At 38.7% G+C, this 20,578-nt stretch overlaps 1 protein-coding gene across 6 annotated transcripts in view; it reads left to right on the top strand.

The window, feature by feature from the left end:
• Positions 1 to 20,578, top strand: part of unm_hu7910 (un-named hu7910) — a 28,317-nt gene that overhangs the window by 6,988 nt on the left and 751 nt on the right. For 3 of the 6 annotated variants that reach the window (XM_039673141.2, XM_039673142.2, XM_039673144.2), the window contains 13 exons: positions 11,897 to 11,953; positions 12,697 to 12,732; positions 12,808 to 12,936; positions 13,331 to 13,416; positions 13,500 to 13,586; positions 15,282 to 15,432; positions 15,523 to 15,659; positions 15,743 to 15,841; positions 16,729 to 16,818; positions 16,897 to 17,034; positions 18,200 to 18,335; positions 19,391 to 19,482; positions 19,572 to 19,705. In XM_039673141.2, the coding sequence (XP_039529075.2) occupies positions 11,897 to 11,953; positions 12,697 to 12,732; positions 12,808 to 12,936; positions 13,331 to 13,416; positions 13,500 to 13,586; positions 15,282 to 15,432; positions 15,523 to 15,659; positions 15,743 to 15,841; positions 16,729 to 16,818; positions 16,897 to 17,034; positions 18,200 to 18,335; positions 19,391 to 19,482; positions 19,572 to 19,705 (1,372 nt within the window). Of the gene's footprint in view, positions 1 to 3,081; positions 3,121 to 3,607; positions 5,328 to 5,451; positions 9,377 to 11,896; positions 11,954 to 12,696; positions 12,733 to 12,807; positions 12,937 to 13,330; positions 13,417 to 13,499; positions 13,587 to 15,281; positions 15,433 to 15,522; positions 15,660 to 15,742; positions 15,842 to 16,728; positions 16,819 to 16,896; positions 17,035 to 18,199; positions 18,336 to 19,390; positions 19,483 to 19,571; positions 19,706 to 20,578 lie in introns of those variants that run through there. The other 3 variants (XM_039673145.2, XM_089131352.1, XM_089131245.1) reach the window with 3 other exon arrangements.

Here is a 20,578-nt window from a genome sequence, read left to right on the forward strand (position 1 = left end):
CTATCGGTTGATTAATCCGTTATCGGCCAGCGTGGGCTAACTGAGCTATCGCTATCGGTTGATTAATCCGTTATCGGCCAGCGTGGGCTAACTGAGCTATCGCTATCGGTTGATTAATCCGTTATCGGCCAGCGTGGGCTAACTGAGCTATCGCTATCGGTTGATTAATCCGTTATCGGCCAGCGTGGGCTAACTGAGCTATCGCTATCGGTTGATTAATCCGTTATCGGCCAGCGTGGGCTAACCGAGCTATCGTTATCGGTTGATTAATCAGTTATCGGCCAGCGTGGGCTAACTGAGCTATCGTTATCGGTTGATTAATCCGTTATCGGCCAGCGTGGGCTAACTGAGCTATCGTTATCGGTTGATTAATCCGTTATCGGCCAGCATGGGCTAACTGAGCTATCGCTATCGGTTGATTAATCCGTTATCGGCCAGCGTGGGCTAACTGAGCTATCGCTATCGGTTGATTAATCCGTTATCGGCCAGCGTGGGCTAACTGAGCTATCGCTATCGGTTGATTAATCCGTTATCGGCCAGCGTGGGCTAACTGAGCTATCGCTATCGGTTGATTAATCCGTTATCGGCCAGCGTGGGCTAACTGAGCTATCGCTATCGGTTGATTAATTAGTTATCGGCCAGCGTGGGCTAACTGAGCTATCGCTATCGGTTGATTAATCAGTTATCGGCCAGCGTGGGCTAACTGAGCTATCGCTATCGGTTGATTAATCCGTTATCGGCCAGCGTGGGCTAACCGAGCTATCGTTATCCGTTGAATAATCCGTTATCGGCCAGCGTGGGCTAACTGAGCTATCGCTATCGGTTGATTAATCCGTTATCGGCCAGCGTGGGCTAACCGAGCTATCGTTATCGGTTGATTAATCCGTTATCGGCCAGCGTGGGCTAATTGAGCTATCGTTATCGGTTGATTAATCCGTTATCGGCCAGCGTGGGCTAACTGAGCTATCGCTATCGGTTGATTAATCCGTTATCGGCCAGCGTGGGCTAACTGAGCTATCGCTATCGGTTGATTAATCAGTTATCGGCCAGCGTGGGCTAACTGAGCTATCGCTATCGGTTGATTAATCCGTTATCGGCCAGCGTGGGCTAACCGAGCTATCGTTATCGGTTGATTAATCCGTTATCGGCCAGCGTGGGCTAACTGAGCTATCGTTATCGGTTGATTAATCCGTTATCGGCCAGCGTGGGCTAACTGAGCTATCGTTATCGGTTGATTAATCCGTTATCGGCCAGCGTGGGCTAACTGAGCTATCGCTATCGGTTGATTAATCAGTTATCGGCCAGCGTGGGCTAACTGAGCTATCGTTATCGGTTGATTAATCCGTTATTGGCCAGCGTGGGCTAACTGAGCTATCGTTATCGGTTGATTAATCCGTTATCGGCCAGCGTGGGCTATCTGAGCTATCGTTATCGGTTGATTAATCCGTTATCAGCCAGCGTGGGCTAACCGAGCTATCGCTATCGGTTGATTAATCCGTTATCGGCCAGCGTGGGCTATCTGAGCTATCGTTATCGGTTGATTAATCCGTTATCAGCCAGCGTGGGCTATCTGAGCTATCGCTATCGGTTGATTAATCCGTTATCAGCCAGCGTGGGCTAACCGAGCTATCGTTATCGGTTGATTAATCCGTTATCGGCCAGCGTGGGCTAACTGAGCTATCGCTATCGGTTGATTAATCCGTTATCGGCCAGCGTGGGCTATCTGAGCTATCGCTATCGGTTGATTAATCCGTTATCGGCCAGCGTGGGCTATCTGAGCTATCGCTATCGGTTGATTAATCCGTTATCAGCCAGCGTGGGCTATCTGAGCTATCGCTATCGGTTGATTAATCCGTTATCAGCCAGCGTGGGCTAACCGAGCTATCGTTATCGGTTGATTAATCCGTTATCGGCCAGCGTGGGCTAACTGAGCTATCGCTATCGGTTGATTAATCCGTTATCAGCCAGCGTGGGCTATCTGAGCTATCGCTATCGGTTGATTAATCCGTTATCGGCCAGCGTGGGCTAACTGAGCTATCGCTATCGGTTGATTAATCCGTTATCGGCCAGCGTGGGCTAACTGAGCTATCGCTATCGGTTGATTAATCCGTTATCAGCCAGCATGGGCTATCTGAGCTATCGCTATCGGTTGATTAATCCGTTATCAGCCAGCGTGGGCTAACTGAGCTATCGCTATCGGTTGATTAATCCGTTATCGGCCAGCGTGGGCTATCTGAGCTATCGTTATCGGTTGATTAATCAGTTATCAGCCAGCGTGGGCTAACTGAGCTATCGCTATCGGTTGATTAATCCGTTATCGGCCAGCGTGGGCTATCTGAGCTATCGCTATCGGTTGATTAATCCGTTATCAGCCAGCATGGGCTATCTGAGCTATCGCTATCGGTTGATTAATCCGTTATCAGCCAGCGTGGGCTAACTGAGCTATCGCTATCGGTTGATTAATCCGTTATCGGCCAGCGTGGGCTATCTGAGCTATCGCTATCGGTTGATTAATCCGTTATCAGCCAGCATGGGCTATCTGAGCTATCGCTATCGGTTGATTAATCCGTTATCAGCCAGCGTGGGCTAACTGAGCTATCGCTATCGGTTGATTAATCCGTTATCAGCCAGCGTGGGCTAACTGAGCTATCGCTATCGGTTGATTAATCCGTTATCGGCCAGCGTGGGCTAACTGAGCTATCGCTATCGGTTGATTAATCCGTTATCGGCCAGCGTGGGCTATCTGAGCTATCGCTATCGGTTGATTAATCCGTTATCAGCCAGCGTGGGCTAACTGAGCTATCGCTATCGGTTGATTAATCCGTTATCGGCCAGCGTGGGCTATCTGAGCTATCGCTATCGGTTGATTAATCCGTTATCAGCCAGCGTGGGCTATCTGAGCTATCGTTATCGGTTGATTAATCCGTTATCGGCCAGCGTGGGCTAACTGAGCTATCGTTATCGGTTCACCTCTAGCTGTTTTAGTGGAGCATGTGTTCTCAAACTTTGCCACATTTACACGTCTTCGTTCACAGCAGAAGTGCAGGTTGTCATTCACTGTTTGTCCTTCTTTCAACGCAGATGAGAGACCGAAAGAAGTGGGGTTTAGAAGTGACAGAGGTACTTCGCATGAGTTCTGGTGTTACTACGCAATACACTTGCTTCAGTGCGGCTTTTTGATGGCATGTTTTAATCGACAAATCTGTTGTTTCTGTTGTTCTGGTTTATTTATTTATTTCATAGTTTAGTATGTTTAAACTCTTACAGTCTTTAGGGATACTAATGTACACTTAAAGCAATAGTTGACCCAAAAATTATAAGTATACCATGATTTACTCATCCTCATGTTGTTCCAAAAACCTATATAACTTCCGTGTGACATAGGATACTTATTATATTTTTTGTGGATGTGTGTGTGTGTGTTTGCGCACACCATTTGGACAAAAGTATTGGGACTAGGGCTGGGCGATATGGCCAAAAAATCATATCTCGATATTTTTTGGTCAAATGGCGATATACGATATATATCTCGGTACTTTCTAAGTTTTCTATTTAGATAAAGAAAATCTTTATACTTAAAAAAAAATATATATATATATATATTCACATTCGGCCCAATGATATCCTACAAACAATGTTGATATTGAAGGATATGGAAACAAATATAATATAGGCTATGCAATATATTATGTGCAAAAAGCTTTTGTTTTTATATTGACTAGAAGCTAAACTAAAAATGAAAATAAAAAGAAACAAAAGCACAAACTAATTATATTAGCCTGCATTTGATTACCCCATTATAATCACTTTCATTAAAAATATAGGTTTAAAATTCCACATATGGCACATTTATTTTCTCCAACAACAAATATTTTAGCAATATGTTTATTTTAGTCAGAATTATTGCGTACTACGTAGTACTATTCACGCGCATGCGCGCGCCGGCGCTCGTTCAAGGAAGCATGAATTTTAGCGGAGATTCACTTGCAGAAGCTCTTCCTCTTCTGACATGGACATATTTGTTGTGAAATGGACATATTTGCTTTACTTTCTAACATTTACAGATGGAGAATATGTGAAATGTAAGTTGAGCACTGAGGAAAGCACCACTCAAACGAATTAAACAGCTCAAGTATATCTGTCAGTCAGCAACAGTGTCTGTCAGAGCATTTGACAGGGCGGCAAGCTGCCTTAAACTTGTTAACTATATCAAAGTGATTTTGACGCAATTAATATAAGCTTGTGTCATGTTTAGGACAAATTGTACTACGTAGCCTAGCTACTTTCACTGCAGCAGCTCACACTGCAACCTTCGCTATTTTTCAGATGTGCTCATATCAAAATATCGATATAAACGGTATTGCCTCATTCCATATCGTTTCAAAAAATATAACGATACATCGTACATATTCGATATATCGCCCAGCCCTAATTGGGACACACCTTTGATCAGACCTATCGCCATAGGTATATAAAAGCATCTAGCCATGCACAATGACAACTACTATAAATTATGGTACGAGATTTAATGTTTTGCACAAATGTTTGAATATATAAATAAGAAATGTTGGGAAAAATGCAATGCTACTTTTAAACATGCAGCCACCAGTGTTGGCATTGAGTCATTGAATCCTTTATTCGACAGATTCGTTCAAAACGCTGAAGCATTTAGCATTGAGTGTTGTTTTGAGAGTGCGCAGTAGTTATGTATAAATATATATGCTGCGATTTTTCAGCGCTACACTCTAGAATGTTCAATACACAGGCCGCAATGTTATAATCCATTTTAATGTATTTAAAATGTGATGTCATTGGTGTCTGGAGTCGCCAATACTTTTGTACGTCAAATGATCACAAGCATGCAATTTTACCAAATGCATTATTTGAATGAATTTCAAATTAATCACATTTTACAAATTAAATAATTATTCTTCAATAAAAGCCAGTACAGACTTCAACTAACATTTAAAATCTTCTAATTGCTTGCATGTTTTTTTTTAAATATAGACAAAAAAAAAAAATCAGCAAAAAATTTTAAAAATGTAACTAAGGGTACAGAGAGATAAAGTGAATTCTGAGATGCTGTTGGAAATTGAATTCAACACCCAAACAAACAATTTTGTGAATATATGCTAGATATCAGCTCTTCGTGTGTGTGCTGAGAAGAAACATTGTGTTTGTACGTACTCTTGCCTGTACAAGTAGAAAAAACAAAGTGGGTTGGACTGAACCACGGAGCACAAAGCAATAGGTGGCGATTGGGGAGGGAAGATGGAGCAAGCTTGACGATGGTAGAAAGAAAGATGGCTGATGGCTTTAACATGGAGGTCTATGGGATTGACTCTCTTTAACATGGAGGTCTATGGGATTGACTCTCTTTAACATGGAGGTCTATGGGATTGACTCTCTTTAACATGGAGGTCTATGGGATTGACTCTCTTTAACATGGAGGTCTATGGGATTGACTCTCTTTAACATGGAGGTCTATGGGATTGACTCTCTTTAACATGGAGGTCTATGGGATTGACTCTCTTTAACATGGAGGTCTATGGGATTGACTCTTTTCTGCAGCCGGTCTCTAGCGGCCAGTAGATGAATGGCAGTTTAAGTCACTTCTGTGTTGGTTTCAAGAGAGAGACAGGCAGGTTGCCGCTTGATCCAACCCCATGGATTTAAATCCTAAACGGCCTTTAGCCGCTGAACGGGTGCTCTCTATGTTGACACAAGGTCTTCCAACTGAAATTCAAGAGATCATTGGGAGTGCAAGGGCTCCTTCTACTAGGAGTTTGTATGCCCTTAAATGTAGGGTTTTGCCTCTTGGTGCAAATCCTGTGTTGAGAACCGGCGGTTGTTGAATCACAGCTAATTTGACTATACTTGCATACACAGTGTGAGCGGTCCGATTTTGGTAGGGGTTTGTTTGTTTGTTTGTTTGGGTGTCAATTTTTTAAATATCAACAGTATTTCTCAGAAATCACAGAAATTACTGTCCATTAAGAAACTGATTGAGCTTTTCCCCCTCGCATGAATCATGAAAGGTAGATAGTTATTTAGATACTTAAGGTTAAGTCATATAATATGTATGTTTGCATGGAAGACGAGTGATGAGCCGTCTGAGATGTGAACTTTTGTCCCACTCATTCTCAGAACATCCTACCAGAGATGTTGGGCGAAAGTTGAAAGCAGCTCTGAAGGAGCAGCTACGAATGATTCACGAGAAGATTGAAGCCAAAAAGATCGCCAAACTAGCCCTTGCTGAGGTCCGTAGTGTTTTGGCTCAAGAGGAAGAGGAGAGACAGGCTACTCTTGCTGCTAAAAAAATCAAAGAAGAGGCAGAAGCTAAATTACAAAAGGAACGGATACAAAGAGAACAAGAGGAGATACGAGCCAAGGAGAAAGCAGAGAGGGAGCGAGTGGAACAAGAAAATCTGGCCAAAGAAAAAGCAGAAAAAGAAAGACAGGAGAAAGAAAAGGAAAGAATTGAGAAAGAAAAGGCGGAAAAAGAAAGAATTGAGAAAGAAAAGGCAGAAAAAGAAAGAATTGAGAAAGAAAAGGCAGAAAAAGAAAGACTAGCCAAAGAAAAGGCGGAAAAGGAAAGAATTGAGAAAGAAAAGGCGGAAAAGGAAAGATTGGCCAAAGAAAAGGCGGAAAAGGAAAGAATTGAGAAAGAAAAGGTGGAAAAAGAAAGACTAGCCAAAGAAAAGGCGGAAAAGGAAAGATTGGCCAAAGAAAAGGCGGAAAAGGAAAGATTGGCCAAAGAAAAGGCGGAAAAGGAAAGAATTGAGAAAGAAAAGGCGGAAAAAGAAAGACTAGCCAAAGAAAAGGCGGAAAAGGAAAGATTGGCCAAAGAAAAGGCGGAAAAGGAAAGATTGGCCAAAGAAAAGGCGGAAAAGGAAAGAATTGATAAAGAAAAGGCGGAAAAAGAAAGACTAGCCAAAGAAAAGGCGGAAAAGGAAAGAATTGAGAAAGAAAAGGTAGAAAAGGAAAGATTGGCCAAAGAAAAGGCGGAAAAGGAAAGATTGGCCAAAGAAAAGGCGGAAAAGGAAAGAATTGAGAAAGAAAAGGTAGAAAAGGAAAGATTGGCCAAAGAAAAGGCGGAAAAGGAAAGATTGGCCAAAGAAAAGGCGGAAAAGGAAAGAATTGAGAAAGAAAAGGCGGAAAAAGAAAGAATTGAGAAAGAAAAGGCGGAAAAAGAAAGATTGGCCAAAGAAAAGGCGGAAAAGGAAAGATTGGCCAAAGAAAAGGCGGAAAAGGAAAGATTGGCCAAAGAAAAGGCGGAAAAGGAAAGATTGGCCAAAGAAAAGGCGGAAAAGGAAAGAATTGAGAAAGAAAAGGCAGAAAAAGAAAGAATTGAGAAAGAAAAGGCAGAAAAGGAAAGAATTGAGAAAGAAAAGGTGGAAAAGGAAAGAATTGAGAAAGAAAAAGCAGAAAAAGAAAGACTAGCCAAAGAAAAGGCGGAAAAGGAAAGAATTGAGAAAGAAAAGGCAGAAAAGGAAAGAATTGAGAAAGAAAAGGCAGAAAAGGAAAGAATTGAGAAAGAAAAGGTGGAAAAGGAAAGAATTGAGAAAGAAAAAGCAGAAAAAGAAAGACTAGCCAAAGAAAAGGCGGAAAAGGAAAGAATTGAGAAAGAAAAGGCAGAAAAGGAAAGAATTGAGAAAGAAAAGAAAGTAAAAGAAAGACTAGCCAAAGAAAAGGCGGAAAAAGAAAAAATTGAGAAAGAAAAGGCAGAAAAGGAAAGAATTGAGAAAGAAAAGAAAGTAAAAGAAAGATTGGCCAAAGAAAAGGCAGAGAAAGAAAAGGCAGAAAAAGAAAGAATTGAGAAAGAAAAGGCAGAAAAAGAAAAGGCGGAAAAAGAAAGAATTGAGAAAGAAAAGGCAGAAAAAGAAAGAATTGAGAAAGAAAAGGCGGAAAAGGAAAAAATTGAGAAAGAAAAGAAAGTAAAAGAAAGATTGGCCAAAGAAAAACTTGAGAAAGAAAAGGCAGAAAAAGAAACAATTGAGAAAGAAAAGCCAGAAAAGGAAAGACTTGAAAAAGAAAAGCCAGAAAGGGGAAGAAAGGAGAAAGTAGATAAAGAAAGAGAGAAGGCACCAAAGGAGAAAACAGAGAAAGAAGTAAAGGAGAAGAAAATGAAGGAAAGAGAAGACGTGAACAATAACAAACGAGAAACGGTGGCCAAGTTAAATACAAAAGCACATGGACAGAAAGTTGATGAATCCGAAAAGGAAAAAGAATCTGCGGATGAACAGAACACCAAAGAGGAGAAAATATCCACCCGTGGTTTACTTAAATCTTCAAACAAAAAAATCAAGAAATAAACAATAGTGGACGGCCATAACTGAGCTTTAATTTAATTCAATAAAGATAAAAACTCCTAGTGTAATGAGCCGGAACTGTTGGGAAGTGAACGACTCTAAAGCAAGACGGTGTAGAAATGAAACTCTACAGCGCTGAAGCTGAGAGGAAGAAGTCGTAACCCAAGTGTTGAGTCCGACTCGTCTCAGCCAATCCGCTCGCTCCGATTAAACGTGAAGTCTCCGATCCAAGAGCTTCAGTCCTAAATACATTTAGTCTGTTACATAAATATGTGTTTAATAGATTTAATTTGTGAATATTTATGGTTTCCGTTTATTATTTTGTGTCAGATAAAAACTGCACTAGTTGCAAAATTAAATATCAACTGTAAGGTTATATATTTAAAAAGATTATGCTCTTCGCTTAAATCCAGTTAGATACTTTTTATTTGCTAACTACTTTTATTTTGACAGTACACGGATTAGGTCTCTTACTCGTGACTGTGTTTGGGGATCGAATCACAATCATGACTGGCTTCCTCAACCGGCGGTCCGTGTTTCCCCTGTTGTACGGTAGGGGGCGCTGTTACACATCTTCTGGAAGAGGACTGAATCGCCAGATCCAAAAACAAGCGAAGAAGCAGAAACAAGCGATAGATGCACATGTCAATTATAACGTGTGATCATCCAGCATTCTACAGCCTTTAAATCAGCGTTACAGAACAAAGTGTCGAACTCATGAAGGGTTAACGACTGTGAGGAGTTGATGGACTCGTTCGAATCCCATCCCAACTTTATTTATTTTATTTTTTGTTGCTTTTTTATGACATTTACCTAGTGTTGATTGAAAAGAATGCATAATCGAAATGTCAGTGCTGGCTGGCAACTTTTTTTAAAAACGCCAGCAGGTAAAGTGTTGATAATTTTCATAATATATTGTGTTTGTTACAAAAAATCACTTTCCCAGACTGAGATGGTTGTTTATGGGCATAGAAAGCTCAAATCTGTGAAGTGACTTGAAATCCTACGAAGCTCCTGGAAGGACATTGTGGATTTTAGATGTAGAGTTTAGATAAAATTTAGATGAGAGGAAAAAATATGTTTTAAACTTTTGCGTTGCCTTGAAACTTTGTGTTCGCTTGAAAATCTTTTGCGTTCGCATGCAAATCTTTTGCGTTCCCTTGAAAAACGATATGTTCGCTTATACATCTTTTGTGTTGCCTTGAAAAACTTTGCGTTCGCTTGTAAATCTTTTGCGTTCGATCTTTTGTGTTCGCTTGCTAATCTTTTGCGTTCGATCTTTTGTGTTCGCTTGCTAATCTTTTGCGTTCCCTTGAAAAACGATATGTTCGTTTATACATCTTTTGCGTTCACTTGTAGATATTTTGCGTTCGCTTTCAAATTTTTTGCGTTCCCTTAAAAAACAATATGTTCGTTTTTATATCTTTTGCGTTCCCTTGAAAAACTTTGCATTTGCTTGCAAATCTTTTGTTTTCACTTGCAAATTTTTTGCGTTCCCTTGAAAAATGTTCGTTTATACACCTTTTGCGTTTACTTGAAAATCTTTTGCGTTCGCTTGTAGATCTTTTGCGTTCGCTTGCAAATTGTTTGCCTTCCCTTGAAAAACGATATGCTCGTTTATACATCTTTTAGGTTGCCTTGAAAAACTTTGCGTTTGCTTGCAAATCTTTCGCGTTCGCTTGCAAATTTTTTGCGTTAGCTTTCAAATCTTTTGCGTTCCCTTGAAAAAATTTTGTGTTCGCTCGCAAAACGTTTGTGTTTTCCCTTATAAACTTTGTTCACTCACAAAAGTTTTGAGTTCCTTTGAGAATTTTGGCGTTCGCTTTGAAAAAAAATGCAGGCAAAAATGAATTTTTCTAGCGGAAGTAAAACATTTCACGAGAGAACTCAAAAACAGTGACAACATTTTTCCTCCTATCATATTTCTTCCATCACGGGTCCCTTTAGTGGTTCTCTAAGATCTTGTAAAAATAGGAGTTTTGAAATTGCATTTGAATCTAAAAGATCATATTTCAGTACGTTTTTCCTTCATTTGAGTAAATGTTCACTCTTTTCTCATGAATGCAATTTTTGTATATAAGTGTGAATTGTGTGACTTCCCTGTGTGCGATTAGTGGGCGGTTTTAACCTGTATGTCCAATAATGTGTAAAACACGCGTGTTATTTCATGTGCCGTAAGTCCAGAACCACGACGAGATGCGATAACTCAATTATTATTCATCTCTTCACACTGACAGCTGCTCTCAGTCGTTGTTGAAGAATTACTTTCACAGTGACCGTCTGTCCTAAAGTCTTTAATTTGTTAGGCTAGTTCTGCTTGTGTGCGGTATGAACTCAGTCTGTAATGTGAAACGCATCAGTTCTGCTGTTTCTGAGCGAAGGAACGCGTGTAAAGTCACATCGAGGATCAAGCGTTTAACATTTGCTTACATTCATTCAGTGGCGAGTGTATTTATAACCTGCTTTCTTTCAATCAAATTTGCAGATCAGAATTTGTCTGCAAAATTTTTTACTTATAGTTGTTTTATTTATATGTTTACGGGTTTTGTCACCCAGAATAGTAAGATATTGATCCTATCATTGGTAGTTCTTTGGTGAATAACCATTTATTGTTGTGTGAAACTTTAACTGTGTTAATCATATAATGCCAATCAGGTGTTTAGGTGTTAAATTTGACGTGTGTAATTTCTTCACCACTTGATATATTCTATGATATGATGTATGATATATCACACCAGATATGTTTCATTTCTGACTGCTTCAACACACAGCAATGCTTCGCAACATTTGAGAGAGATCAACATGTGAATGACTGAATTATAGTGCATATTTATGTGGGATATGAGAAAGTAATTCTCATCATTTTTATGTGTTTATTAAGTGTTTGATGAAACTAAGCTGTGGTTAAATATTCTGAGAATGTATCAAGGTATTCGCCTCCAATAAATGTGAATTTTTCTCTTATTTTAAATTTAGTCGATCTGTTTGAAACACGGTCGTGTGTGTGTGTGTATGTGTTCGCGTGTGTTCTTCTCACAGTTCTTTTTTTATTCTCTTCCACACAAGATGAATAGTAAAAAAAATGCATTTTATATAAAAAAAGGGATTCATATTTACATATTTAATGACAATTTATGTAACTTATGTAATTTATGTTTAACAATTTATTAGACATATTTAAACGTTTTTAAGGCAAATGCCTTCAAATGTCTTGACTGTAACTTGACACCCTTGCCTCATTTAGTACCACATAGAAATAGACATACAAACAATATTAACTCACATTCATCACAATATTAAAATATGGGTTTTTAAAAGTTTTAAATACATCTAATGTGAGTTTGAATGTCAAAATGCATGACCTTTACAGCCGTACTGAGTGATTATGGATAATTCATACATTTAAGAAAACAGAAACATTTAAACTGTGAACAAACAATGAATTCCATGACAAAGAGGGTTTCAGTCATAGTTTTTTGAGACTCCACCCACATGCTCTTCTGATTGGCTGTGATCTTTGATTGATCGGTTCGCATCATGTGCAGTGTTTGTATTGTGTCTGATTTTACTCCACATCCACACAGGTCTGACCGAGAAGCCGGGTCCGCTGGCATCAAGCAGGAACGCCTTAGAAGAACAAGGTAAGGAAAACGGTGACCAGGGTATATTCTCACACAAAGGAGTATTCAAGTATATATACGAGTACTCAACGTGTCCTGTGTTATCTGAGTCCAGTGTTCATGTGCCATTTAAACAGGACACGAGCAAACCCTAAAAAATAGCATAATACACTGTAATACATAATACATAACTCCCTGTGCATCAGAAAAGAAAGAAACCAAGCATGTCTCCTCAGAAGGATTTATAAACATTTGAATGGTTTTGACTTTGCTCTCACAAAATATACGTATTTTAGCCATTATCGGCCAGATCCAGTTAATTAAAGTAAGTTGAGCTGATTCACGATGAATTCCCTTATATCTTTGCAACGTTTTTTTGTGCTGTGATGCTTTCGAGTTGCTTGAAATATGATTGGAATCACTTTAAAAAATGGAAAATACAGTAAAGTGCAGCAAGTCTGTCATATCTGCTATATAAAATTATATTGAGAACATTATTATGATCGTGTGTTTTAATGGTGAGACTTTTGTTTTTGTAATCGGCTCTCAAGAAAGATTTATTGGCCAATATATCGGTTATTGGCTTTCAAATATAAAGAATTATCTGTATTGTCCAATTTTTTTTTTTTATATCGATGCATCCCTACTGTAAACTTAAGGACCATCTACCCCAGGGATGTATTTATGGCCAGTTGAAACTGCTCTTGTTATCAAATCTGTTTGCTGTTTTAATTTAAAGTACAAATGTTTTTTTTGCGTTTCAGAGTTAAATGCAGAATTTCTGCCTGGTGAAAACAAAGGTAAGAGAAATATTTACATTACTCATGTATTATTTATGTATTTATTTTTATATGCTAAATGTGTGTGCTGTAAAGACTCTCCACATGAGTCTACACCTAATGCGGATCCTTCACTAGAATTGAGCGGGTCCTTAACTCCTGAGTCTCCGACTGAGTCGGCAGGATTAGCAGAACCGGCGCCGGAGTCCAGCGCGGGAAAAGAAGGTCTGTTGATCTGGGTTTAATGATGTTAAAGGTAGTAGTGATGCTCTCAAATGATAACTCTGGGCTGAAAACAAACTTTTTAAATAAGTTTTAAATTCGTTTTTGTATAATTGCATTAATATTAAACTTTTTAAAAACGAATTAAAAACTTTAATTATCAGTTAATTAGTCAAATTGATTTAAATTGACAAAATTAAAATGCACATAAGGCAGTTTTATGTATTTTCTTATAATAGAAATGTTTGCACTCCTATTTGTTAATGCAATAAAAACGTTTAAACAAAAGCTGTAATAATTCGTTTTCAAGACGAATTTGATGCTCATAGTGAAAAATTACACGCTACATTTTATAAAGTTTTCAATTAACCCTAATGCTGTGGTGATTATTTTACAGCCATAAAGAAGAAACCAAAACTTCTTAACAAATTTGACAAAACTATCAAATCTGAGATCAACGCTGCAGAGAAATTACGCAAGAAGGTAACCGCGTATACTACACTGGCAGAACAAATGTGTTTTGTTAAATTTGTTGACCGTATAATAGACGTCTTTCTCTTTTTCAGGGCAAAGTTGAGGAATCTCTCCGAGCTTTTGAAGCTCTCATCCAGAAATACCCTCATAGTCCGAGGTGCCGATACGGCAAAGCCCAGGTAACGCATTAGCATGACAACTAACATCCAAAGTGGTGAATTTAACTTGTAATATCGCATAAAACATTTGCGAATAAATCAGCGTTTCCATTCCACGTGTTCAAGAGAACAAAATCGGTATAAATTGGTGCAAAATATCAGTAAAATATGTGTAAGCTGCTGCAATCTTTCTCTTCGCGTCGTGTGTCGCGTCAGACGAAACGCAGTAAACGCCGTCGTGTTCGCGTTCGGGAACACACTCGTGTGTGTGATTCGCTTCTGGAGGGAATTACACCCAATTATTCGGATCGCACACTTCGACGCCGGCGTTTCAGAAACACTAATCGACATTTGAGACGCTGCGACGCCATTGGTCCGCTGGTTACTCCAGCTATCCAATCACAGCCGACGCTGAGGAAAAGCCACATGAGTTTATAGAGAGCCTAAGTCCCTCCCCTTCCGGTCGACCACGATGGGACCTTATTTCGGAAAAATATTGAATGGTAGTCAATGGCGTGAGACAACAAATATTTTTTTGATCTTGTTTGAATTACACATATGATGTTTGTCAATTTAAAAGATACATTTTAAAGTAAAGAAAGTCGCAGTTTGATGTAAAACCGTTAAGGTATAAGACTGAAAATACGTAATTACAAAGACTACAAACCCCAAAGGCGCACATTTTCTCCTAATGAATGAAGCTAACTTTACTGAGGCTGTCTGTCATTTTTTCTACAGTCTTCCGTTATAATCGTAACGTTACGCCGTCATGCCCGAGTGTGTTATACCAGACTGCACACACACGAGCAGCGGATCTCACTCGTTGTTTCGCTTCCTGGGAGATGTAGTTCACATAAAACTAAATGTTACTCTTCTGTTTTATGACAAACTGCGACGTTTTTGACTTTCAGAATTATCTTTTAAATTGACAAACATCATATGTGTAATTGAGGGCACAGTTCAGACGGAATAAAAAGATAAGTTGTCTCTCGCCATTGACTACCGTTCATATTTTTTCCGAAATAAGGTCCCATGAGCCGGAAGCGGAGGGGCGGGACTTAGGCTCTCTATTGAGGGATTTATTCAGTAAATGTGTTTCCATTGTAGTTAATGCGCATGTCGTGTCATCGGATACAAAATGTATCCGCCTCAATTGATTTTTATGCAAATTTTTATAATTTATGCACATTGATGGTGTTTCCATCGATGCGATATTTCAAAATGTGCATGTGAATAGGAGGATTGAAACATGGCTATTCCAGCTTAGAGCCCGACCGATAAAGGATTTTGAAGGCCGATACCGATACAGATATTTTTAGGTTTTAAAATGCGATATATCGGCCGATATTTTTATTTATTTATTTTTTAAACCGGACATGATAGTCACAAATTTTGTCCTGCTTATTTGAGTTGAGAGAACTCAAATGTTCTTTTAATTGTTATTCAAGCGACGTATGTATCGTGACCAACTCAACGAGTGTTGCCGACAGAGACGGTGTAGAGCGCCCTCTGGTGGACAAAGTATATAACTCCAACACTCTTGACATGGCTCAAGCGTGTTTTATTTTATTTTCGAAATATTCATTTATCGGCCATTATAACTGCCGATACCGATAGTTTGGAAAATGCCTTAATATCGGCCGATAATATCGGTCTGGCTCTGTGGTTCGGTAGAAAGCAGTTCCAGGAGTGTGTGTTTGTGATGTGTGTGTGCAGGCCGAGGATGACTCCGCAGAGAAGAAGCGCAGTAACGAGCTGCTCCTGACGGCTGTGAACACGTACAGAGAAGCGGCGGATCTCCCAGACGCTCCTCCTGATCTGGTCAAAGCGTCGCTGAAGAGACGAGCCGACCGACAGCAGTTCTTAGGTACTCTACTTTCACCAACCAGTTATCTCGACGTGAGCAAGCGGGGTCATTTGATAATGATAATGCGATTCCTGTTGTGTTCCTGTGCAGGTCGTACAAGAGGATCTTTAGCGACTTTGGAGAAGCTAGTTCAGATCTTCCCAGAAGACATCAGCTTAAAGAACGACTTGGGCGTGGCACATCTGCTCCTGGGGGACAACAAGAGTGCCAAGCGCATATACGAGGAGGTCAGAGGTCACTGTGGCGCGGTCAGCTTTAGCGATGTGATCAGTGCTTTACTAACCTCCTCCTTTCTGAAACTCCTCGTCAGGTTTTGGCTGCCGCTCCACATGACGGGTTCGCCAAAGTGCATTATGGGTTCATCCTGAAATCTGAAAACAAGATTGCAGAGAGCATACCGTACTTGAGGGTAATCCTGACGTCATGCACAGATATACGCAAACATATCGTCGCTGTCTCTATCCTCACATCTCCCAAAACGCTACTTTCTAGATAATTAAACGGTGTGGGCTGAGTAACTTGCATGTGTTGTTATATTATTAACTCTTTTAGTTTATTCTTAGCTAAAAACACTTAGTTCTTTCAAAAATATATGTGCTGATTAATGTATATTTACTTCGTATTCTCGTGAGTGTATAATATGCCATTGAAAATAGATACGGGTAAGGGGTTCGCCATGTTGACCCTCCATCTTGAAAGTACATTAGCCAATGAGGGACATACCCGTTAATTTAAGCTTCGCCTTTCGCGTTTACGCTTGAGTTAACACTCATGGACGAGGTCGAACCGGAAGCCATGTTAATGTTAACACGAAATCGGAATTGTGAGGAACAGAAACTAATATTCGCTGGATGGTCATATACCTTTTCACCACTAGATGGGGGTAAAAATCACACAGTGTAGCTTTAACATTTGACCAACATCAAGTTGTCTGACATGCGTGTCATCAAATACTGTTTCTTGAGTAAAGAAAACTCTGTTCTCACTCAAACACCAGTTCTTTATTTACATTGCTTTGCAAACAAGCAGAAACAGTGCACAGATGTGGGCGGAGTCATGAAGTTTGACTGACAGTGTGAGGAGCCAATGGAGTTACAAGATGCTCTTTTTAAGACTTTTCATTGGTTAGAGATTAGCAAACCCCACAGACGGATGTTCGCGGTGATCAATAGGAATGATTTATGAAAAAATAAATAAAATCGGCGAAATTTGGAGATGAGGTTTTTGTCTGACAGCGATGATTTATACAAACATACTTCACCAATTGTGAATGTGTGTGTGTGTGTGTGTGTTTAGGAGGGTTTAGAGTCCGGAGAGCCAGGAACTGATGACGGGAGGTTTTACTTTCATCTCGGAGACGCTCTACAGAGAACCGGAGACGAGAGTGTAAGATGAAAGCGAACTTATTGGGAGTGAGTTTGATCCTCCAGGCGTTGTGTCTGATGTGTGTGTGTGTGTGTTTAGGCGTATGAGTGGTACGAGACGGGGCACCGGCGGGGTCACTTCGCCTCAGTGTGGCAGAGGTCGCTCTATAACGTCCCGGGACTCAGAGCGCAGCCCTGGTGGACGCCGGAAGACACCGGATACACGGATCTCGTCAAGGTCACCACAAACTAAATCACCCAATCACCTTCTCTCGAAGATTAAGAGATCGTCAAAAAAAAAATATTGTGAATTTAAACGCATTTACGAAGTTATGATGATGTGGAAGTTAGAGAGAGACTAATTAAAATACGTTTATATACATAAATACAAGCTTTTAAAATGACTCCGCTTGCCTGTATGTTTATATTTATTGAAATGCCGAGAGTGCATGATAAAAAATGCGTGATATTGTGCATATGTACGGAGGCGTAAAAAAAAAATATTTTGCTCAGTTTTTCTGAATTAATGAGTTAATTTTTCATGAGAAAAAAAATTTTGCTCTGTTTTTCTGAATTAACGAGTTAATTTTTCGGGAGAAAAAATTTTTTTGCTCTGTTTTTCTGAATTAATGGGTTAATTTTTCATGAGAAAAAATTTTTTTGCTCTGTTTTTCTGAATTAACGAGTTAATTTTTCATGAGAAAAAAAATTTTAATTAAAAAATTCGAGTTAATTCAGAAAAACAGAGCAAAAAAAAATTCCATGAAAAATTAACTCATTAATTCAGAAAAACAGAGTAGATTTTTTTTCTTCAAGTGAATGCAATACGCCTCCGTACATATGTATATATTATATGAATAAAAAATAATTATAATTCATATGATGTAAATATATTAAATAATTAGCAGCAAAAGCCGAGCAATTTTGTCTCTCAGTTTCTTTCGCTGCTTTAATTGAGCGAGAGAGAAAAGGGGCGTGGCTTTATTGCATCACGTCACTTTGCCCGCAGCTGATTGGTCCAGTTGGGTTTGTGATCTCTAACCCAGAATAAAACCTTCTAAAATCGAATCCACCGTCTTCAGCCCGTAAAGAGTTATCTGCCAACTAATCTCAAAACATACCTGTGTAGAAACCGAAACCAGGTTCGGGAAACAGGCGCCCTGTAGTCTATCAATTAATTATTTATTTTCAATTATCATTATTTCAATTATATCAATTATTTTAATTTTATAATCAATTAATAATTAATTAGTGCTTTCAATTAAAGCTTAATAGGGATGAAGTGTCTCGTTTGAGTTTGCATTATTTGAGTTACTCAAAAAGACCTTTATATCCTCTACTGGTAAATGTGTATTTTAATGTGTGTGTGTGTGTCTCTTGTGTTCATGTGTGTGTGTTTGCAGGTGTTGGAACGAAACTGGCTGACCATTCGAGACGAAGCGCTGTCGGTGTTGGACGGAAACAGCGGACAGTTTCTGCCAGAAGATGAAAATCTGAGAGAGAAAGGAGACTGGGGACAGTTTACACTCTGGCAGCAGGGTAATATATATATATATATAATTAAAAAGTTATATAATTACATAAAATTATATAAATTAATTATTTTTTTAATTAATTATTATTATAAATTAAAATTATATTAATACATAAAATTATATAATTACATTGGATATAAATCCATCCTAGGGGTGGCGATATGACTCAATATGAGTATGATGTATCTAACAATATAGTTATGTTTACTTTAAATTAGGTTTTTATCATATCAAAATATTTGAAACCATATATTTTGAGAAATTGGACAAATTCTGATAAATTTCATAATTCTCGCCACCGATTTCAATATCAACACAAACTAATAACAAAACTTTCAGGCTTATGTGCAAAGTGATCAAATAAGAACAAAGAAACTAATTACAATGAAAACTACAATAGCGCGAATGAAATCGACACACCTGAAAAAATAAGAAATACCACGTAAATTGTAGAAAATGTACACAAAACACTGCACCATGTACATTAAAATATGTTGATTCGTATTAAAGCTCAGTCGAGAGCAGCGAGTGATTCTTAATAAACAGGTTTATTAGGCTACTGTCACTTTAAGAGCGAATGCACTGATATACACGCGTACTTGCTTTCTCTCCTGTTTACATTCACTTATGATGACATAACCACCTGTGTTTACGTGGATACTCTCAAAGATGGGTATTTTCACTCATAAGTGCGTGTATTCAACCCTTCAAGCCCAATAAGGTGTGTGTCGCTCAGAAAGCACACGTTTATACTGAAATTAGCACTTGTTTTTAAACTGCAAGGCTGAAACATGCATTCAAATAATAAGGCATTTATATAAACACAGTCAGTTAGCAGGTATTAAAGTGTGTGTGTAACAATTTATGTACGTTTACTCTTATTAATCTATTATTAAGGTTATTAGGCTGCTGTCACTTTAAGAGCGAATGCACTGATACACACATGCTTGATTTCTCTCCTGTTTACATGACCACTGTGTTTCCAGGAATAAGATGGGCATTCTGACACACACATGTGTATTTAACCGTTTAAGACATATAGCGTTTCCTCGTTCTCAGGTCGAAAGACTGCTTCGGCATGTCGCAGTGTCCCTAAAACCTGTGCTTTGCTAGAACGTTACCCAGAAGCCACTGGCTGCAAAAGAGGCCAGGTAAATCCCCAGAAATCAATTATTCTTCTCACAAAGACGACCTGTTGCCTACTAATATAAATCCTAGAAACGCTCTCTTCCTCTTTTAGATCAAGTTTTCAGTGATGCAACCTGGTACTCATGTGTGGCCACACACTGGACCCACCAACTGCCGTCTGCGAATGCATCTCGGCCTCATCATTCCTCCTTCGGGCTGCAGGATCCGCTGTACAAACCAGACCAGGTCAGCTTTACACACTCATTAACCCTCAGGTGCTCTTCGTTTCGGACTCACACTTGTTATCTTCCCGGACGCCTAAAAATGAAACTTTCTCCATCCCAGTAAAACCAATGCAATTTATTTTTGTTCTATAATATTTATTCTTTTTAATTTAGTATTTTGAGACAATTTAATTGAATTTATTAATATTTATGCACTATTTATGGTCTATTTTTGCCATGGAAAAATATATATATTTTTTTAAATATATATTATTTTTTCCCAAAAAAAATTAATGCAGTATTTTAGATTAATATAGAGTCTAGGCCTTCAGAAAAAAAAAATTTTTTGAAGAAAATTAGCACCATCTGGTTACAGTATAGAGAAAAAGCGTAGAATCATGGTTTAACCACTAGATGGCGTGTGCAGCTCTCTATGGAGAGGCATGTGAATTCCTCAGACTTTTTTTTTTTTTTTTTTTTTTTTGCTGTTGGATTTGAATATATAGTTGAAACAATCTCAAAAACTATTTCTTACAAAAAAACAAAAATTCACAATTTTTTTTTTTACAATTTCCCATTCATTTCCTATGGGGGTCATTTTCGACCAAAGAGCACAAGTGTGACTATTTTTTTAAGACCACTCAGCATGCTCAGATCATGACCTCAATTTTTTTGTGTGTTCACATACATAATGCCATAAAAGTCACGAAGTTTCTTAACATTGCGATGAAGCTGTGATTTTTAAAAATTCAAAACAGAAAATTTTTCGGTCAGAAATGACCGACGAGCGCCTGAGGGTTAACACTGCATTCATTCCAATGCTAGAGTTTTGAGATGTTTCAGCTTTAGTGTATTGTGTACTGAATTAATGTGTGGGATGTTGATCGTGTTTCAG

This window comes from Pimephales promelas, chromosome 1 (genome assembly GCF_988280905.1).
Source record: "Pimephales promelas chromosome 1, fPimPro1.hap1.1, whole genome shotgun sequence".
Lineage (NCBI taxonomy): Eukaryota > Metazoa > Chordata > Actinopteri > Cypriniformes > Leuciscidae > Pimephales > Pimephales promelas.